This window comes from Sceloporus occidentalis, unplaced genomic scaffold (genome assembly GCF_023333645.1).
Source record: "Sceloporus occidentalis isolate IW3139 unplaced genomic scaffold, rSceOcc1.0.p SCAF_144, whole genome shotgun sequence".
NCBI classification, from domain to species: Eukaryota; Metazoa; Chordata; class Lepidosauria; order Squamata; family Phrynosomatidae; genus Sceloporus; species Sceloporus occidentalis.
In genome coordinates, this window is record NW_028317124.1 from 2323218 (window position 1) to 2340439 (window position 17222).

The 17222-nt window shown below is 44.8% G+C and overlaps 1 protein-coding gene across 1 annotated transcript in view; it reads left to right on the plus strand.

The window, feature by feature from the left end:
• Positions 1 to 912: 912 nt before the first annotated feature.
• Positions 913 to 17222, plus strand: part of LOC149280900 (CBP80/20-dependent translation initiation factor-like) — a 65022-nt gene continuing 48712 nt past the window's right edge. Inside the window, 5 exon segments of the mRNA XM_089499979.1 lie at positions 913 to 1092; positions 3556 to 3636; positions 9076 to 9149; positions 9503 to 9607; positions 10283 to 10358. Coding sequence (XP_089356105.1) covers positions 913 to 1092; positions 3556 to 3636; positions 9076 to 9149; positions 9503 to 9607; positions 10283 to 10358 — 516 coding nt within the window.

Sequence of the window (17222 nt, forward strand, 5' to 3'; positions counted from 1 at the left end):
ATCGAGCAAATACGGTATTATTTTCACTTTTTGACACTCGTACAATGAGGTGGCGCAGGCAGGCTGCTAAAGGGACAGAGGCGTACCACCTCCATGTCTGACTTAGTGTATGGTGATAGGAGTTACACTGTACCACCTCCATGTCTGACTTAGTGTATGGTGATAGGAGTTACACTGTACCACCTCCATGTCTGGCTTAGTGTATGGTGATAGGAGTTACACTGTACCACCTCCATGTCTGGCTCAGTGTCTAGTTGGTTTCTAGTTGACACAGTTTACAAATTGGTGAAATAAATATTCAGTATTGATAGGGGTTTTTGTGTGTGTGGGGGGGCCACATATAGGATCTGCCACAGGTGCCAAATATTCTAGGTACGCCCTGTTTGTAAAGGCTCCTTAAGCTTTCATGTCTAAGACTTTCAAAGGTGGCCGAGGTGGGTCCTGACGATGCTTGGGCAGATGAAAGGAACGCTCAGGGGTTTATAGCTCTGCTTCGCCTTTTGTGTTTGTAGTTGGAGTAATTTGTTAGATTATCAGATTTATCTGCCACGAGTTAGTGCAAATTACTTGCTGCTTCTCTGGGGACGTTTCTCAAGCCTGACAAAATGTTTATCATATATTTGCAGAGTCTTTCAATAAAGACATTACTTTACATAAGTGGAACAGACTCCCAGCAGGGGTGGTAGAGGGTAATACAGTGAGGTTAATACGCATGCATGGGATAGGCATATGACTCCTGAATCTAAGACGAGTCCGACGACTGATAAAGCTGGCAAAACGGGCCAAACGGGTCGATCTACCGGCAGGTTGTATGTTTTCTGAGATGAGACAGATCAGCATTATATTTAATGGTTATTTTTGAACATCCTTTTTTATTTATATATATTTTTATTTTTTAGCCTCGAAGAAGTAATGGAGATCTCCTCGGTGGCGTCGGCGTCCTCCGAAGCCGGAAGCAGCCGCTCCCAGGAAATCGAAGAGCTGGAGAGATTCATCGATAGCTACGTTCTGGAATATCAGGTTCAGGGGTTATTATCCGACAAGATCGAGGGCGACGGCGAAAGCGACCAAACCCAGTCCAACGTCTCGCAGGTGCGTGATCCGGGGCAACCCCGCCACGGTTAAACCGGGGCCGGTGGGTCTGACCAATCACCAAGTGATGTGTTTAATTATAGCCTTAAATATGGGAAATAACTTCAGTTATACGATGACGCAGAGACCTCTGTGACCTCTGTGTAACGTGTTCAGAAAGTCTGCGTGTTTAATGGCCAAACGGGAAAACTCCCAACGCGTTCCGAGACGCCATCTTTTATTGGCTGACACGGCAGTCGGACCGGTCCGCTGATTGATGGCGGCAGTTACGTAGAGGATTTTATAGTGAAATAAACTTTTAGTTTGGTCTTTTGAGTGAAGACTCATCGCGTTTCTTACGGTTTATTGACGGACTGATAACTCCTGATTACTGATATTTCTTCTCCTGTTTGGTAAAAGGAAGACAGAGCATGAGAACCTCGAACACAACCAGAAAGGCTGATCTGCCGGCCCCATTCGGCCCCCGTCTAGCCACCCGTTTCTCCTGCTGTAGAGACTCAAACCTTAATCAGTCGTTGGTCTCGTCTTAGATTCAGGAGCCGTATGTCTATCCCATGCATGTTTAATACCCTCACTGTATTACCCTCTACCACTTCTGTTGGGAGGCTGTTCCACTTCTCTTCCACTCTCTCAGTAAAGTAAAACTTCCTTATATGCCATCTCAGCCTCTGAGCCTCTAGTGTTAGATTCCGGTCTCTCGTATTTAAATGTCTCTCTTTTCCCCCGAGCCGGACACGGATAATTCTGTAAACTGTTCCCCGTTTCAGCGGAATCTGCTCATCCGCCGCACAGCAGCTATGGGAGATATCATAAACATTTCTTTACAGGGTATGATTTATGCTTCTAGCGCTATATAGCAGTAACGAGGCACACGTAGGGAATGCTTCGCAACACATCAAGATTTACTGTCGCAAAATGTGAGCTAAAACCAGACTTGACTTTTAAAGGCCATTTACACTATAACCCTTCACTTTACCAAGAGGGTGGTAGATAAGTGGAACAGCCTCCCGGCAGAAGTAGTAGAGGGTAATACAGTGAGGGTATTAAACATGCGCGGGATAGACATACGGCTCCTGAATCTAAGACGGGACCAACGACTGATTAAGGTTTGAGTCTTTACAGCAGGAGAAACGGGCAGACTAGACGGGGGCCGGATGGGGCCGGTCTGCCCGCAGGTTCTGGGTTTCTCTCATTGTCCTTGTTGTCTGTCTTTTAATGTATGCACTCGGTGTATTTTTCAGGCAGGGTTTAGACGGATAGGCCAACCGCTGGGGCAGAAAGAACCCCCCCATAAAGGTGGTAACAATCAGACTAGCACATTGAGAGGTATTAAAGGGGCTTAATGCCCCCCTCATCTTTTCTCCATAGTAAGCGACGCGGAGCGTGAGCTTCGCTGCCTGATTTCTCCGCTGTAGGTGATTATCGCCCGCCGAGCTCGGTCTCTCGGAGGCATCAGGTGTCCGTCCGTGTGAGCGTCACGTGTGCTCCTAGCGGCTTCACGACTAAACCAGGAGAATCAGGGCAGCGGGAGGTGGCTCTGCACCCATTGTTAGATTTTCCGTTAATTTGACACTTTTTATGCCAAATCTTTAAATCCAGTTTTTATTACAGTTCCTCATCAAGCATTTCTATTAATGCTCATTATTAGCACAGCTGTACTGAACAAAAAAACAAAATGAAATTAAATCAAAATGAAAAATAATGAACTTAAATAAAAATAAAAATGAATTTAAAATAAAAATGCTGATTGTTGCTGATTGGTTCAGGCAGCTTTTGTGAATGGAAGGGAGAGAACATCAGGACATGAAATTGTTGAGATAACGATGGCCCTGGCCCTGCCGGGGGTCTCGGCTTCCGTGCGGTTGGGGGTTTGCCTAGATGTCTCCAAAGTGTTTACAGTGACGCCAAGCAGAGTTGGGCGAGCCGGCCGTTAAGCGCCCCGAGCAGAGCCCGGGATGAGCCGGACCCCAGACTTGGCTCTGCATGAGATACCCAACAGAAATAAATAAATTTCCAGAGGAAACCTTAATATTTACACCGTAGGGTACTGGGGGCGGGGGGGGGGGGTCGGGCGTGATAGGAACAAATGTCAAGGGGTTAAATTAACCCCCCCCAAAGGACCATTATTAATAAAAGAAAAGAGGAATGGAAGAATGAGGGTTAATGTAAGAAAATGCTACTTTACAGAAAGGTAGTAGGTACCCGGAACAGACTAGCAGTGGAAGTAATACAACAAAAAGTGATTAAAGAAAGGAGGCATCACTGGCTGTGTATCTATGATCGTTATAAAAGGCTCTTCCAAGACTTTGGCTCCCTGTCCGGGTCCTGACGCAGAGTAACAACAAAGTATCGGACTGTTCTGTATGATGAGTATGTATGTTATATAGTAGTGTGTGTGTGTGCGTGCGTGTGTGTGTTTGTTGATACATTTAGGCTTTATTTATGTGAGCTCTGTTGTTGCAGTGGACGGTGGAGTGCACCAGTCAGTTTGATGTCGGCAGAACCTCCCCGAAGAAGAAAGGAACTTCCTACAGTCCCAATCAGGTACCGCTCATACGTTATTTTTTATATACTCTGATTATTTTTTATCTTTTTATTATTATTATAATGGGCATTTTAACACTAGATGTAATAATAGGTTCACCAAACAACTAGTAATTCTCAATCAGCAGGGATAGAAGGTGCAATGGAGACAGATGAGGGATTCTGGATCCTAGCTTGAGTTAGAATTTTCTGCTGACCGGTCATGGTCGACCTATGTTGGATTTTTGTTTTGAAGACCTAGCAGAAGACAAACAACCCAATTTGAAATCATGCCAGATATTATCTTCTTTTGAAGCAGGGTTTCTCTGTGGAAATCCGTAGTATTTTCTGTATTAGTCAGACGTTCTGAGGCTACTTTGTAACCACACTATGGCTCAGTAGTAGACCTTGTGGATATATTTTGGAGCGTCTATCTCCTGTCCACAGATAAACACTAAACAGACTCAAATAAAAGACCGTAAAGGCCATTGGCAAATAATTAGATTGGTTATAGTCCAAGAAATAAGCAGGGTGCCCGTGGTCACAATTAGAGTCAGTGTCTAGTCTGCCTAGGAATCCAGCTTTAGTCCTATGGAAGGTATGGACCTGTATCGCTGCCGAAGGTTACAGGTCCTCCAGCACCACCCAGTGGCCTGGAGCCGTTACTGCATAATGGTGATCCTCTGCAGGTGTCTGTATTTATTGCAACGCCAAGGAACAAACGCACAATAAATATATAAAAAAACGCATGGAAGATGGAGCTAAAATAAATCGCGGTTTGTTAGTCTAGAGCTATAATTTAATGCATATAACTCCCAATAAATCACTGTACGGTGACACTAGTCATATAATCCAAAATCATGTTCCGTTTTTCTGTGAAAGTGCTTTATATACAGTGAAATGGAATGCCCTTATATTTTCTGGACTTGAATATTTATGAACGATTTTTTTTTATTTTTATTTTTTTGATCCAGTAACTTTTAGCCCCATATAGGTCTTGGGGCAGAATAAGGCCCCCAAACAAGAAGTGCAAATATGATAATTTTATCTCAAGGAAATTAAAACCCAAAATATGTTCAGCTTGACCCAAAAACCTCATTGAGGTAGAAATTAACAATTATGCACAAGAATACGTTGAATAGCCTTCCAGCGCAGTTGGCCAGGGTAATGCCGTGGGAAGGTTCAGCTTTGGACAGACACGGGGCTGAAATATATTAAACGACGGTAGTGTTTCTAGACCGGCTGGTACTTGGGTGATGTCTCTAACAGCCAACGTTCCAGAGCCGCTCTCTCAATTAAAGTGTTGGGATGTTAGAGGATCTCTTGTCAGCGAGACAGATGGCATAATGCGTTTCCGTGCCAAAGCGCAACTCGCCGCGGGTTCTGTGCAGCCCCCCCCGGCGCGTTTGTGGTCAGAATCTCCACGTTTCAGTCGACAAACATCTACCCCCCCCACACCTAACGCTAAAGAAAATAAAGCTCTTGTGTGAAAAACAAACCTTTTCATTACATTCATCGCATTCCTCCAGACCAGGTTTTTTTTGCATTTTACGGTAGTGAGTAATCGGCTGCCAGATCTACTTTATTCCACGTCTAGTTGATTGTAGATATTTTAGAACGGGGTTTAACAAGTGAAAGAAAATTAAAATTTTTGGTAAATGTAACTTTCCTCCCATACCTGGGATCCCTCTGGGTTTGGCCCGGAGTCTCTCTGGGTGAAGCTCAGCTTCCTCGGGTCTCTGGGTCCCTTTCTTGTTTTTCATGGGCGGGGGAGTTAAGTAACATAGTAACATAGTTCATAAGGTTGAAAAAAGACCAAAGTCCATCAAGTTCAACCTATATACATATTGTGTCCCTACTGTGTTGATCCAGAGGAAGGCAAAAAAACCCTTATGAAGCAGATGCCAATTGCCCCATACCAGGGGGAAAATTCCTTCCCGACTCCAAATATGGCAATCAGAATAAATCCCTGGATCAACGTTCTGTCCCTATTAATCTAATATCCAGAACTTGTAATATTATTGCTTTCAAGAAACACGTCCAGGCTCCTTTTGAACTCTTTTATTGAGTTTACCATCACCACTTCCTCTGGCAGAGAGTTCCATAATCTCACCGCTCTTACTGTAAAGAACCCCCGTCTGTGCTGGTGTAGAAACCTTCTTTCCTCCAGCCGTAGAGGATGTCCCCTTGTTATAGATACAGTCCTGGGTATAAATAGGTCCTGGGAGTGATCTCTGTACTGTCCCCTTATATATTTATACATAGTTATTAAGTCCCCCCTAAGCCGTCTTTTTTCCAAACTAAATAACCCTAATTCTGATAATCTTTCTGGGTACTGTAGTCCTCCCATTCCCCTTATTACTCTGGTTGCCCGTCTTTGAACCCTCTCCAGCTCCACTATATCTTTCTTGTACACTGGTGCCCAGTACTGTACACAGTATTCCATGTGTGGTCTGACTAGTGACTTGTACAGGGGTAGAATTATTTCCTTGTCGTGGGCATCTATGCCCCTTTTGATGCACCCCATGATTTTATTTGCCTTAGCAGCAGCTGCCTGACACTGGTCGCTACAGGTAAATTTACTGTTAACTAAAACTCCTAAGTCCTTTTCCATGTCAGTCGTCCCCAGTGTTTTCCCATTTAATACATATTCCCAGCCTGGATTTTTCTTCCCCATGTGCATAACCTTACATTTATCTGTGTTGAACCTCATCTGCCACATCCCAGCCCAAGCCTCCAACCTATGCAGATCCATTTGTAATCGTGCACTGTCCTCTATTGTGTTAACCACGTTACAGAGCTTAGTATCGTCTGCAAAGATTGATACTTTACTATACAATCCCTCTACAAGGTCATTTATAAATATATAAAAAAGAATGGGACCCATGTGGCTCCTCTAAGAGTTCCCTTATTGAAGGACAAGTTATAATGTATCATATTGTGATCACTATTTCCTAGATGCCCCCTGACCTGCACATTAGTTACTCTGTCAGGTCTGTTGGTTAATATTAGGTCCAGTAGGGCGCCCCCTCTGGTCGGGTCCTGTACCATTTGGGACAGATAATTATCCTTACTTATGGTCAGTTGTTGGGCCACACCCAGTCCCCGCCCACTAGGGATAGTCCCACCTCTGCATGAGGTTAACCCTGCCCCAGAGGAAGGAGAGCTCTGCGTTGGCTCACCCGGGAAGCTTCCGCTTACATATTCTCTGAAGGTGTAGTTCCTCCAGCTCTCCCCAGACAGCTGAAACATAAGAGATATATGAATGGCGATCTGATTGGGTCGGTTACAGGGTGGGGGGGGGTTATAGTATTCTCTTATAGGAGAATATCTGTGTTAATGATTACAAATTGCATAAGACACTCCTTTTAGATTGTAAGCTCTTTGAGCGGGGCCCTCCTCCCCTTATGTTTCTGTAGGTCCAAATTTTTACGTCCTGTTAACCCCTTGTACAGCGCTGCCGATATGATGGCGCTATAAAAATGCTGGACCATGCATAACAGCAGCTACATTTTGTTCTTATTAATAATTGCTCTTTTGTTCTCGTCCACGCGACAGACGGATCTTTCTGTTCTCGCTTTATTACCAGTATCTGGGTTATTTGATATTATCGCTCGGTACAACATGCGCCAGGACTTTTTATTTTTAAATGTGATCAAGGCCGTGATTCAGTCTCAAAAGATGTACGCCCTGGGGCTTTCTAGTTGTATCATTCATGCTTATTACGAGAGACAATGCATTATTAAGGCTTACAAAGTTACCAGATTTCATCTTTTTCAAGGAGAACGATACCCTGTTTTTGGCTGCTGTGTGGGGCGACCTCTGTCGTGTGCCCCGGGTGGTGACGGAGGGACGGACTGCAATCGTGTCCCTGCCTGTTACTCGCCCCGGTGTCCCTGACAGCCCCCTAGGCAAACAGTGCATATGAGAGCATGTTAAATGTTAACGAAGCACTAATAAAGCTTTTATATATATATATATATATATATATCTGGTTCGTACAAATGTTATCAAAATCAGCCAATTTTGTCAATTCATATGAATGTCCGCAAAACGAGGAGGGACCCCAAAGAAACAAACAAAAAAACAAACCATCCATGAGCATGGGGAATGGCTTTGGGAACTGATTAGTTAAAAATATAGTGGTATAAAGGGAAAACTTTATATATTTTTGTGGGTCCACCAAACATGGAAAAGGAGGAATAATATTTGTAGAAAGATATTCCAAATATGGCCAAAAAAAATCTCTGGTCACTGAGTGGTGTAGACCCTCCAGTCACAAAGGGGTTAAGTAAATTATTATCATTATTATTATTATTAAACATTATCACTGCAAACGTTGGCATCCCAGATGGTTGTGTAGCGCCCTCTAGTGATAAATGTTTGTCTTAACCTTTTGAATGCTTGACATTTTATATTCATATGCAAATTATTATTATTTAGCCATTTATGTTTCCAATAAAGTATCGCATATTACTATTAAGAATACACAATATCAAGGCAAGTCACATGGTATTAAGCACACATGTATGTTAACCCCTTAAGGACCAATGAGGTGGCAGGCACGTCACGGAGAAACATAGTTAAGTGCCTGGCAGATCATGGGGTTAAATGATTGCTTTCCCCGCTCGGTCGTCGTCGTTGCTTTGCCTACATATCGAGGCTTTCATTAACGCCAACACGGGTATGGCGACGAGGCTCATGCCTTCCTGACCTCGGATTCTCGTCATTGGTCGGCTCGTAGTGATGTATCGGTGGGTGCCGGGTCCGCTGCCACAAGTGGCGGTGCTGCTGAGGAGTGGGTCGCCTCTGACCGTTATACACCGATTAATACTGCAATTAATGTGACCTCATTTAACCCATTGCAGCCTGTGCAGCTTTTTCGGGGAGATGACTTCTTGGGGGGCGTCAGTTACTTGCTTCGAACCCCAGTTCATTTTTGGCAAAGCAGTCACGGGACCCCCTTTGATGTGCGTCCGTCACAATGTTACTGGGCATCATTAAAAAGCCCTCCTTCCGCTCCTGCTGGAGCCCCGGCCCCGTCTGCGCTCCGCTCGCTTACACCCAGTCTGCGGGTAGCTTCCAAGGCTGTATAAAATCCCCCGTCCGATTACCAAACTCGCTATACTCGGGTCCTGTTGTACAGCACTACAGAATTTGATGGCGCTATATAAAACAATAAATAATAAATAAAATATTTTTTAAATACAATTCAGAAAACTGTGTGTGTTCAATTTTTTCACCATTTTTTTATTTTATTTTATTTTTAGTAAATTAGATATGAAAATATGGTATCATCTGAGGGGCAAAAAAAACACCTGGTCCTTAAGGGGGTTAATTCTGGCAACTTGATAAGTTACCAGCGATAATATTTAATAATACGTATGGAAGTTAATATTTATTTAGGAATAATGCTAAAGGATGCTTCGCCCCTTATTCTTCATTTATTTTGTTACACAGAATGGTAACAAAGATGGCACCCTTGACATGCTGGGTACCGAGATCTGGGCTGCAAGCACATTCGACTCGATAAGGTAAAATTCCTGTATTCATTCATAATATTGTGTGAGTTTCCGTCGGTATAGTAGCCTTTTGGATAGAAGCTCCTATAATCTGTTTGGACTGATATAAATTTTTTTTTGCTGAGAGGGTTGTGGATAAGTGGAACAGCCTCCCGGTAGATGTGGTACATGTTAATACAGCAAGGGGGTTTAAACATGCATGGGATCGGCATACGGCTCCTGAATTTAAGACGAGAACAACAGCAGGAGACTGGGTGGGGGCTGAAAGGGTCTGATCTATATTATTATAATACTATTTCTATATTAGATTATTGTTAATAAATATTTAACCTTGTATTTTATTTTATTTAAATTTTTTTTTTCAGTGGAGCAACCTGGGATTTACAACCAGAAAAACTTGACTTTACCCAATTTCACCGAAAACTGCGAAATCCCCCAAAGCACCCTCTGCCCCAGATAGACCGAGAAGGGTAAGGTCTAAAAAAAAAAAAAAAAAAAAGCAAATAAAGGTTTTCAGCAGCTGATTCCTCTGCATCGGGCTTATGGGCTTCATGTATAGTAAATAAGACGTCTTATCCTTGGAACAGGGCTACCTGCGCATGTGTAGGACTGTTACATGTTTTTAATATGTAAACCGCAAGAATTTGGGTCTTTAAAAACCCCACGGGACCAAGATGACTAATTCCAGTATATAAGGAGCTCTTTATAATATATTTAGGAGAAAGGGACTTTATTAGCATAATCAGGACTTCATTAGCATAGCCATAACGTATCAGCTCAATGCGGTGATTGAGCAGGAAGGTCCCCCACAGTCAATGTAAAAATCTTTAAGGCTATATCGAAAAAAATCCAACATCGTTTCTAAAACACAGAAACACATTTATCATTTCATAAGATTTCTACTTTAAAACTTTACCGAAACACGCCGGCCCCCCTTTCTGGGGAACCTCGCTGGGATTGGCCTGCGGTGATACTGGTTCCGCTTTCTGTGCATCTGTATCCTGGGCTCATCCAAATATAATGTTGGATTGTTTAGGTCATTAAGGTTTTTTATTTTTGAATTTTTGTTTTTCTTATCGGGGGGGGGAACAAAAAAAAATATATATATATATATAAAAAAAATATTTCTTTTTATTTTCTTATAGGTTTGGAAAAGGAAAGTGTGACGATGGGGGAGAGATTAATCTTAATGACATAGAAAAAGTCCTCCCTACGTGGCCAGTAAGTGTCTAAAGTGCTTTTTTTTTTTTCTTTTCTGGTTCTCTGTACCATAATACACTGCCATCCAAAAGTTTGGGGTCACTTAGCTGTATTTTTTTTTTTTTTTTTTAATGGAAAACAAGGACATTTCTGGCTGTGACATAATTACAAAAGGGTTTCTAACAATCAATTAGCCTTTTAAACTTAAACTTGGATCAGCGAACACAACGTGCCTTTGGGACACAAGAGTGATGGGAGTGATAAAGGGCCGTTGGAACACAGGAGTGATGGGAGTGATAAAGGGCCATTGGAACACAGGAGTGATGGGAGTGATAAAGGGCCATTGGAACACAGGAGTGATGGGAGTGATAACGGGCCATTGGAACACAGGAGTGATGGGAGTGATAAAGGGCCATTGCAACACAGGAGTGATGGGAGTGATAAAGGGCCATTGGAACACAGGAGTGATGAGTGATAAAGGGCCATTGAAACACAGGAGTGATGGGAGTGATAAAGGGCCATTGGAACACAGGAGTGATAAAAGGTCATTGGAACACAGGAGTGATGGGAGTGATAAAAGGTCATTGGAACACAGGAGTGATGGGAGTGATAAAAGGTCATTGGAACACAGGAGTGATGGGAGTGATAAAGGGCCGTTGGAACACAGGAGTGATAAAGGGCCTCTGTACGGCTATGAAGAGATTCCATTAAAAATCGAACTACAATAGTCATTTTACAACATTAACCCCGTCTGCGCTGTATCTCTGATCCAGTTCATGTTATTTTTATGGACAAAATGTGCTTTTCTTTCAAAAACAAGGACGTGTGACCCCAAACTTCTAAACACTAGCATACCCCTTTAACTTCCTTGATACTGCGAACAGGTGTATCTTGTGACCAGGCAAGCAAAGCTCACACCTTCTTTTCTGAAGAAAGCAACGTCTCTGTCCTTTATTAACAGTCGAATTGGTTTACTTTGCGACCGCAGCCATGGTGTGACTGGGTGCTAATAAAGACCCGCTGCAGGGAAATGAACAAAGATCCGTGCATAGCATACTGTACGTTTTATTGAAATGTATTTAATTTTTGTTTCTGAATATTTAGAAATTTAGAATAAGTTTAATTCAAGTGCTTTTGCAGTTTTTAACACCACTAAAGCACAACACGTATGACTTAAAGGCGCAATCGTGTCCCTTTTTTAGGAGCCGAACACATATTTGGGTGACCGCTTTCTCAATGCCGGCCTGGAACGCCCATCATATTAAGTAATAAAAAAAAGTATAAGAGTTCTCCCCAACATCTTTATTATTGTAGACGTGGATTTGCAGGCAAAGCATGAAAAGGGAAGCTTCTGGCGGTAGCCGCAGACTTAGGGAAACTGCCTTTTTCCCTGTACCTTCCTACCCTTCTCGTCATAGATCGGACCGCAGAGCCCGGCCGTGTGTACGTTTCCAGTTCTTGTTTACGTGACGCAGCGACTTAAGTTGAGTAACCAGTCAGCGATTCCCAGTTAAATCGATTTGATTTTGTGTTTCCGCTGTGTATCTAATTACTGGTTACATGTCGCCACCTAGTGGACATTATAATTACATGCAGCTTGTTCTTATTACGGTATACCGTATTGGCTCGGATATAGGCCGCCCCCGTATATAGGCCGCACCCTAAAAGTTTGGTGTTTTTTTAATGGACATGCTGCCACTCTGCCCCCCCCCCCGAGATATGCTGCCACTCTGCCCCCCCCCCGAGATATGCTGCCACTCTGCGCCCCCCCCGAGATATGCTGCCACTCTGCCCCCCCCGAGATATGCTGCCACTCTGCGCCCCCCCCGAGATATGCTGCCACTGTCCCCCCCGAGATATGCTGCCACTCTGCCCCCCCCCGACTTACCAGAGCAGACTCCCGGGTGTCTTGCGAGGCTATCTGCGCAGGGGACATCTACGCAATACGCGTATACAACTTCCGGTACCGGCACTCAGCGGATGTCTGCTCTGGTAAGTCTTGGGGGCAGAGGTAAAACGCATCGTGCGGACGGTCACCGGCTGCGGCGATGCGCGTAAACAACCTCCGCAGCCGGTGACCGTCCGCACGATGCGCTTAGACAACCTCCCGTGCCGGGACTCCCCCGTGGAAAGTGCTGGCAGGGGAGGCTGTCTGAGCGTATCGGGGAGTAGGATGCAGGTCCCCTGCACCGCTGCCGGGGATCTGTATCCTAACCCTGCCGCCTGTCCGGCGCTAGACCCCGAATATAGGCCGCACCCCCACTTTAAGTCTTTAAAAAAAGAGCGGCCTATATTCGAGCCAATACGGTATTACTATATACTAGTTTGTTATATTCCATTTAAAGGGCGTTTGACATTTACAAGCGAGATTCCAAAATCCATATGTCTTTGAAGTAAAATGGATGGATTTTTTGTTTAGATTCACATACAAAATTACAGTATTTAAAGCAGGATGGAAATTGTTGTTGTTGTAAATATTGCCCCTTTAAATTGATGTGTAACCCTTGATAAACATCAAGTGGGGGGCAGCCCCTGGGAAAAAACAGACACCTACACAGGATAGTATATAAGATAATAAGACGGGGCACTTACTCGCTTGCCACAACCAGCTTTACTACATCGGCAGTCTTTAAGGGGTCCTCCGGCCCTCGTATACAGAATCCTCCTTGTCCCCGGCTATGCGGGGGATACGTTTGATGGGGCTGCGATTAATGTTACGAGTATCAATGTAATGTAATACGGTGGCTTTGCACATTTCACCTTTCTGCCTGTAGGGGGCAGTAAAACCTCTCAAATAAGGCACAGATTGGCAAAAGCCGGCCAGGTTCAGCCCGTAGGAAGCCGCGGAGTCCCGTAATGTCACTTTATCCGCGCTGCAAGCTATTCTGGGTCTGTGAATTCTGCAAAGCTACGGCTTCACCGTAAACAGACTGCGAGCGTCCAAACATTGGATTACCAGTCCTAAGCCAAAGTATGGCAGACATGTTGGCACCAGGCGCGCCAGATCACTGTCATAAGGATCGCGCGGCGGGGGATCACTGAGCCGGCACCCAAAGTTACCGACGGCGATGAGTCCTGAAGCTGTTTGCCACTAGAGAACAGCATGTGAAAGGGTTAATTCCATGGGGCTAACGGGCGGGCAGTGGGATTAAATTAACACAGTTTGCATAGAAACATAGAACCTGCCGGCAGATCGGCCCCCATTCGGCCCCAGTCTAGTCGCCCGTTTCTCCTGCTGTAAAGACTCAAACCTTAATCCGTCGTTGGTCTCGTCTTAGATTCAGGAGCCGGATGTCTACCCCATGCATAAAGTGGCGTAACTACAGGGGTCGCAACTGCGCCGGGGCCTGAGGCAACCCCTTGTTCCTGTCTCCCTGTACCGGCTCAAAATTATTTAGAAAGGGGGGGTAATGGGCAAAGAAGAAACAAGTTGTTTGGGGGCAATGATGTCCCAGAAAAACTAGGGGCGTAGATGGCACAAACAGGCTGTTTGGGGGGGTTAGGATGGCACTGATAAGCTGCTTGGGAGTAAAGGCACTTACAAGCTGTTTGGGGCAAAGGTGGCACCGTGGGACATGTTGCTTGGCAATTTTTGCACCAGGGCCCTGTGGTTTCTAATTATGCCCCTGCATGCATGAATTATTTGCCTGGCTGCATTAGCCTCTACCACTTCTGATGGGAGGTTACTCCACTTATCTACCACCTTCCCAGTAAAGTAATAATTTCTCTGTAGATCTCTGTGGTGCTTGTAGAGCTTTTGGCCCCTGTTTCTCTTGCCCCAGCAGGGGTCTGGGGGTGGGGGGTTTGCACTGCTCCTGGAGGTGCCCCGTGATTGACATGCATTGTGTTTTGTTAGCACTTCCCTCGCTGCCTCCGAAGTCCCCAAACAGAGCCGAATGTTTACTTTAGCTTTCATTAAGGGTTCCCGGGACGCCGGGGCAGCGTGACGGCCATAACACCGCGCGTACAGCCCGTTATATCTCCGGAGGTACAGCGCCTCTGTCTCCCTGCTCCTGATTGGCTGCTTAAATCCGTCCCTTCTCTTAGACAAAACATGAAACGCGTTCTCTAGAGGGTTAAAGGGACGGTTTAGAGACCCATGCAGCCCCCCCCAACGAAGAATGCGTATTAAATACTTTGTAACCCCTTTAATCCGCGTTCATTAATGCGTTGGGGCGGATTAAGTTTCTTTAGGAGAAGCTGCAGCGCGTGGCTCCTTCGCGAGGGGTCGCCGTAGCAGCGATCAGACTTTTTCTAGCACGCAGAGCTAGCAATCTCATATAGAGGTTATACCTAAAAAGGGGATTTATCGCCGTAGCAACCGTCGACGGACGCTGTGATAAAGAATAGAGCGCCGGTGGGTTGTGTGAACGTGCGCACCTTGGAGCCTTTACTCGTAAAAAATAAAAACAATCCTGGGAAAAGCCGGCGGATGCTGCCTGTCCGGGGGGCCACGGTCGCACGTATGCAGCAGACTGCGTGGCGAATCCAGGAGTCCCGTGTGTCACGTATGTACCACGTGAGCAGGACCTCAACCATTGTTGTAATGAAGTCTTTAAAAATGTTTATTTTTGCCTCTCTTGGTTTGGGGCTGGAAAGGCTTTCTTTGTGTACAAAAACCTTGCGACGCTTTCCTTTATTCCCCCCCCCCGGGGTGTTTGTTTCTGTGGGAAATCAAAGTAGAATTTTATCTATCTTGAGAAAAATCGTTTTGTCTGCCGGGGCCAACGTTTCGTAGCCGGCTGCGGAAATAATGCTCCCCGAGCCTTTCCTGTTCCTGAAATCCCTTCCATTAAGAGGAAGTCTTAATTTTTTTCCTTTTTTCTTTAGCATTTCCTTCGTCGGTTTATAAATAGATGGTTTGTTTTTTTTTTTGGTTTTTTTTTTAACAATAAAATGAACTCGAAGTCCTCGCAAGACGAGCTTCCTGTCTGTAGCCAGCCGGTAAACGTCTCGTTACGAGGCGGCAGGAACGTGACCGGCACACAGCTGGAATTTGGGACTCCCTTTCGGAACACGGGACAAAGAAATCACGGAACAATGTATCACGCTGCGTGTGAACCCCCCAGCGCTGTATACAGTAATAACCCCCCAGCGCTGTATACAGTAATATAACCCCCAGCGCTGTATACAGTAATATAACCCCCCAGCGCTGTATACAGTAATATAACCCCCAGCGCTGTATACAGTAATATAACCCCCAGCGCTGTATACAGTAATATAACCCCCAGCGCTGTATACAGTAATATAACCCCCAGCGCTGTATACAGTAATATAACCCCCCCAGCGCTGTATACAGTAATATAACCCCCCAGCGCTGTATACAGTAATATAACCCCCAGCGCTGTATACAGTAATATAACCCCCAGCGCTGTATACAGTAATATAACCCCCAGCGCTGTATACAGTAATATAACCCCCCCAGCGCTGTATACAGTAATATAACCCCCCAGCGCTGTATACAGTAATATAACCCCCAGCGCTGTATACAGTAATATAACCCCCCCAGCGCTGTATACAGTAATATAACCCCCCCAGCGCTGTATACAGTAATATAACCCCCCAGCGCTGTATACAGTAATATAACCCCCCAGCGCTGTATACAGTAATATAACCCCCCAGCGCTGTATACAGTAATATAACCCCCAGCGCTGTATACAGTAATATAACCCCCCAGCGCTGCATACAGTAATATAACCCCCAGCGCTGCATACAGTAATATAACCCCCCAGCGCTGTATACAGTAATATAACCCCCCAGCACTGTATACAGTAATATACCCCCAGCGCTGTATACAGTAATATAACCCCCCAGCGCTGTATACAGTAATATAACCCCCAGCGCTGTATACAGTAAAAGGCAGAAACCTGCTTTTATCTCATTTTGCTCCAATAAACTCCCTTTATCTGCACACCTAGAGCCGCTGTTGCTGACAGTCATGTGATATTTTTGGTGACCACAGTGACACCACACTGAGCTGATGCTTATAGACTATAGAGTCTGAGTTACTTAGACAGAGTCATTCTATTGCTCCCCGCAGGCAGTATGATAAGGAGTCAGGGTGTTTAGTAGATCGGGGATCAGATAACAGAGCGAGAATCATACAAACGGCTGATATGCGGCTGCCTGAAAACATTATATTACGGGGCAAAAACTACAACTGATTTAAAGAAGAAAAAACAGCTCAATATTTTTGAAAACGTATTTTTAATCTGATACCAGAAATAAAAAATAAAACTGGTTGGGAATCCCTTCCAGTTTGGGGTCACTCAGCTGTTTTCATGGAAAACAAGTTCTCTCTGTAACATCGCAAAAGGGTCGCTAGTCATTTACAACATTAACCCCGTCTGCGCTGGATTTCTGATCCATTTCATGTTGTTTTATTGGGCAGAATGTGCTTTTCTCCAAAACACAAGAGCATTTCTTAGTGGCCCCAAACGTTTGACTGGTAGTTTATTCTGCTGTATTTTGTCCCCCGTTTCACCTCTTTAACCTTTCGAGTGCATTTTTCAGGAGGTGTAAAGTCGAAACGACTCGTAATCTTAACAAACCTCCCAAAATCAATGCACGCGAAACATTCGCTTATCTAAAATTCATTAATATTGATTTCACGCCGCTTTTCATTGACGCCCGTCGAAGGTGCGATGGGATGTACGCCGCACGCTTGGCGTCGCGGATAGTCCTTTGTTTACTCATCGGTTCCACTCACACTCACCTTAAGCCTGCGTTTCAGACCCGGTCTCAAGTTACATCGTGTCGGACCTTGAGTTACATCATATCGTCATTATATCATTACTGAAAATGATGCCGCCCCGTCTTCCCTTCCGTCTAAACCGCCTGATTAATACACAATGTCTCATCTTTATACTGTGCTGTTCATCGGCC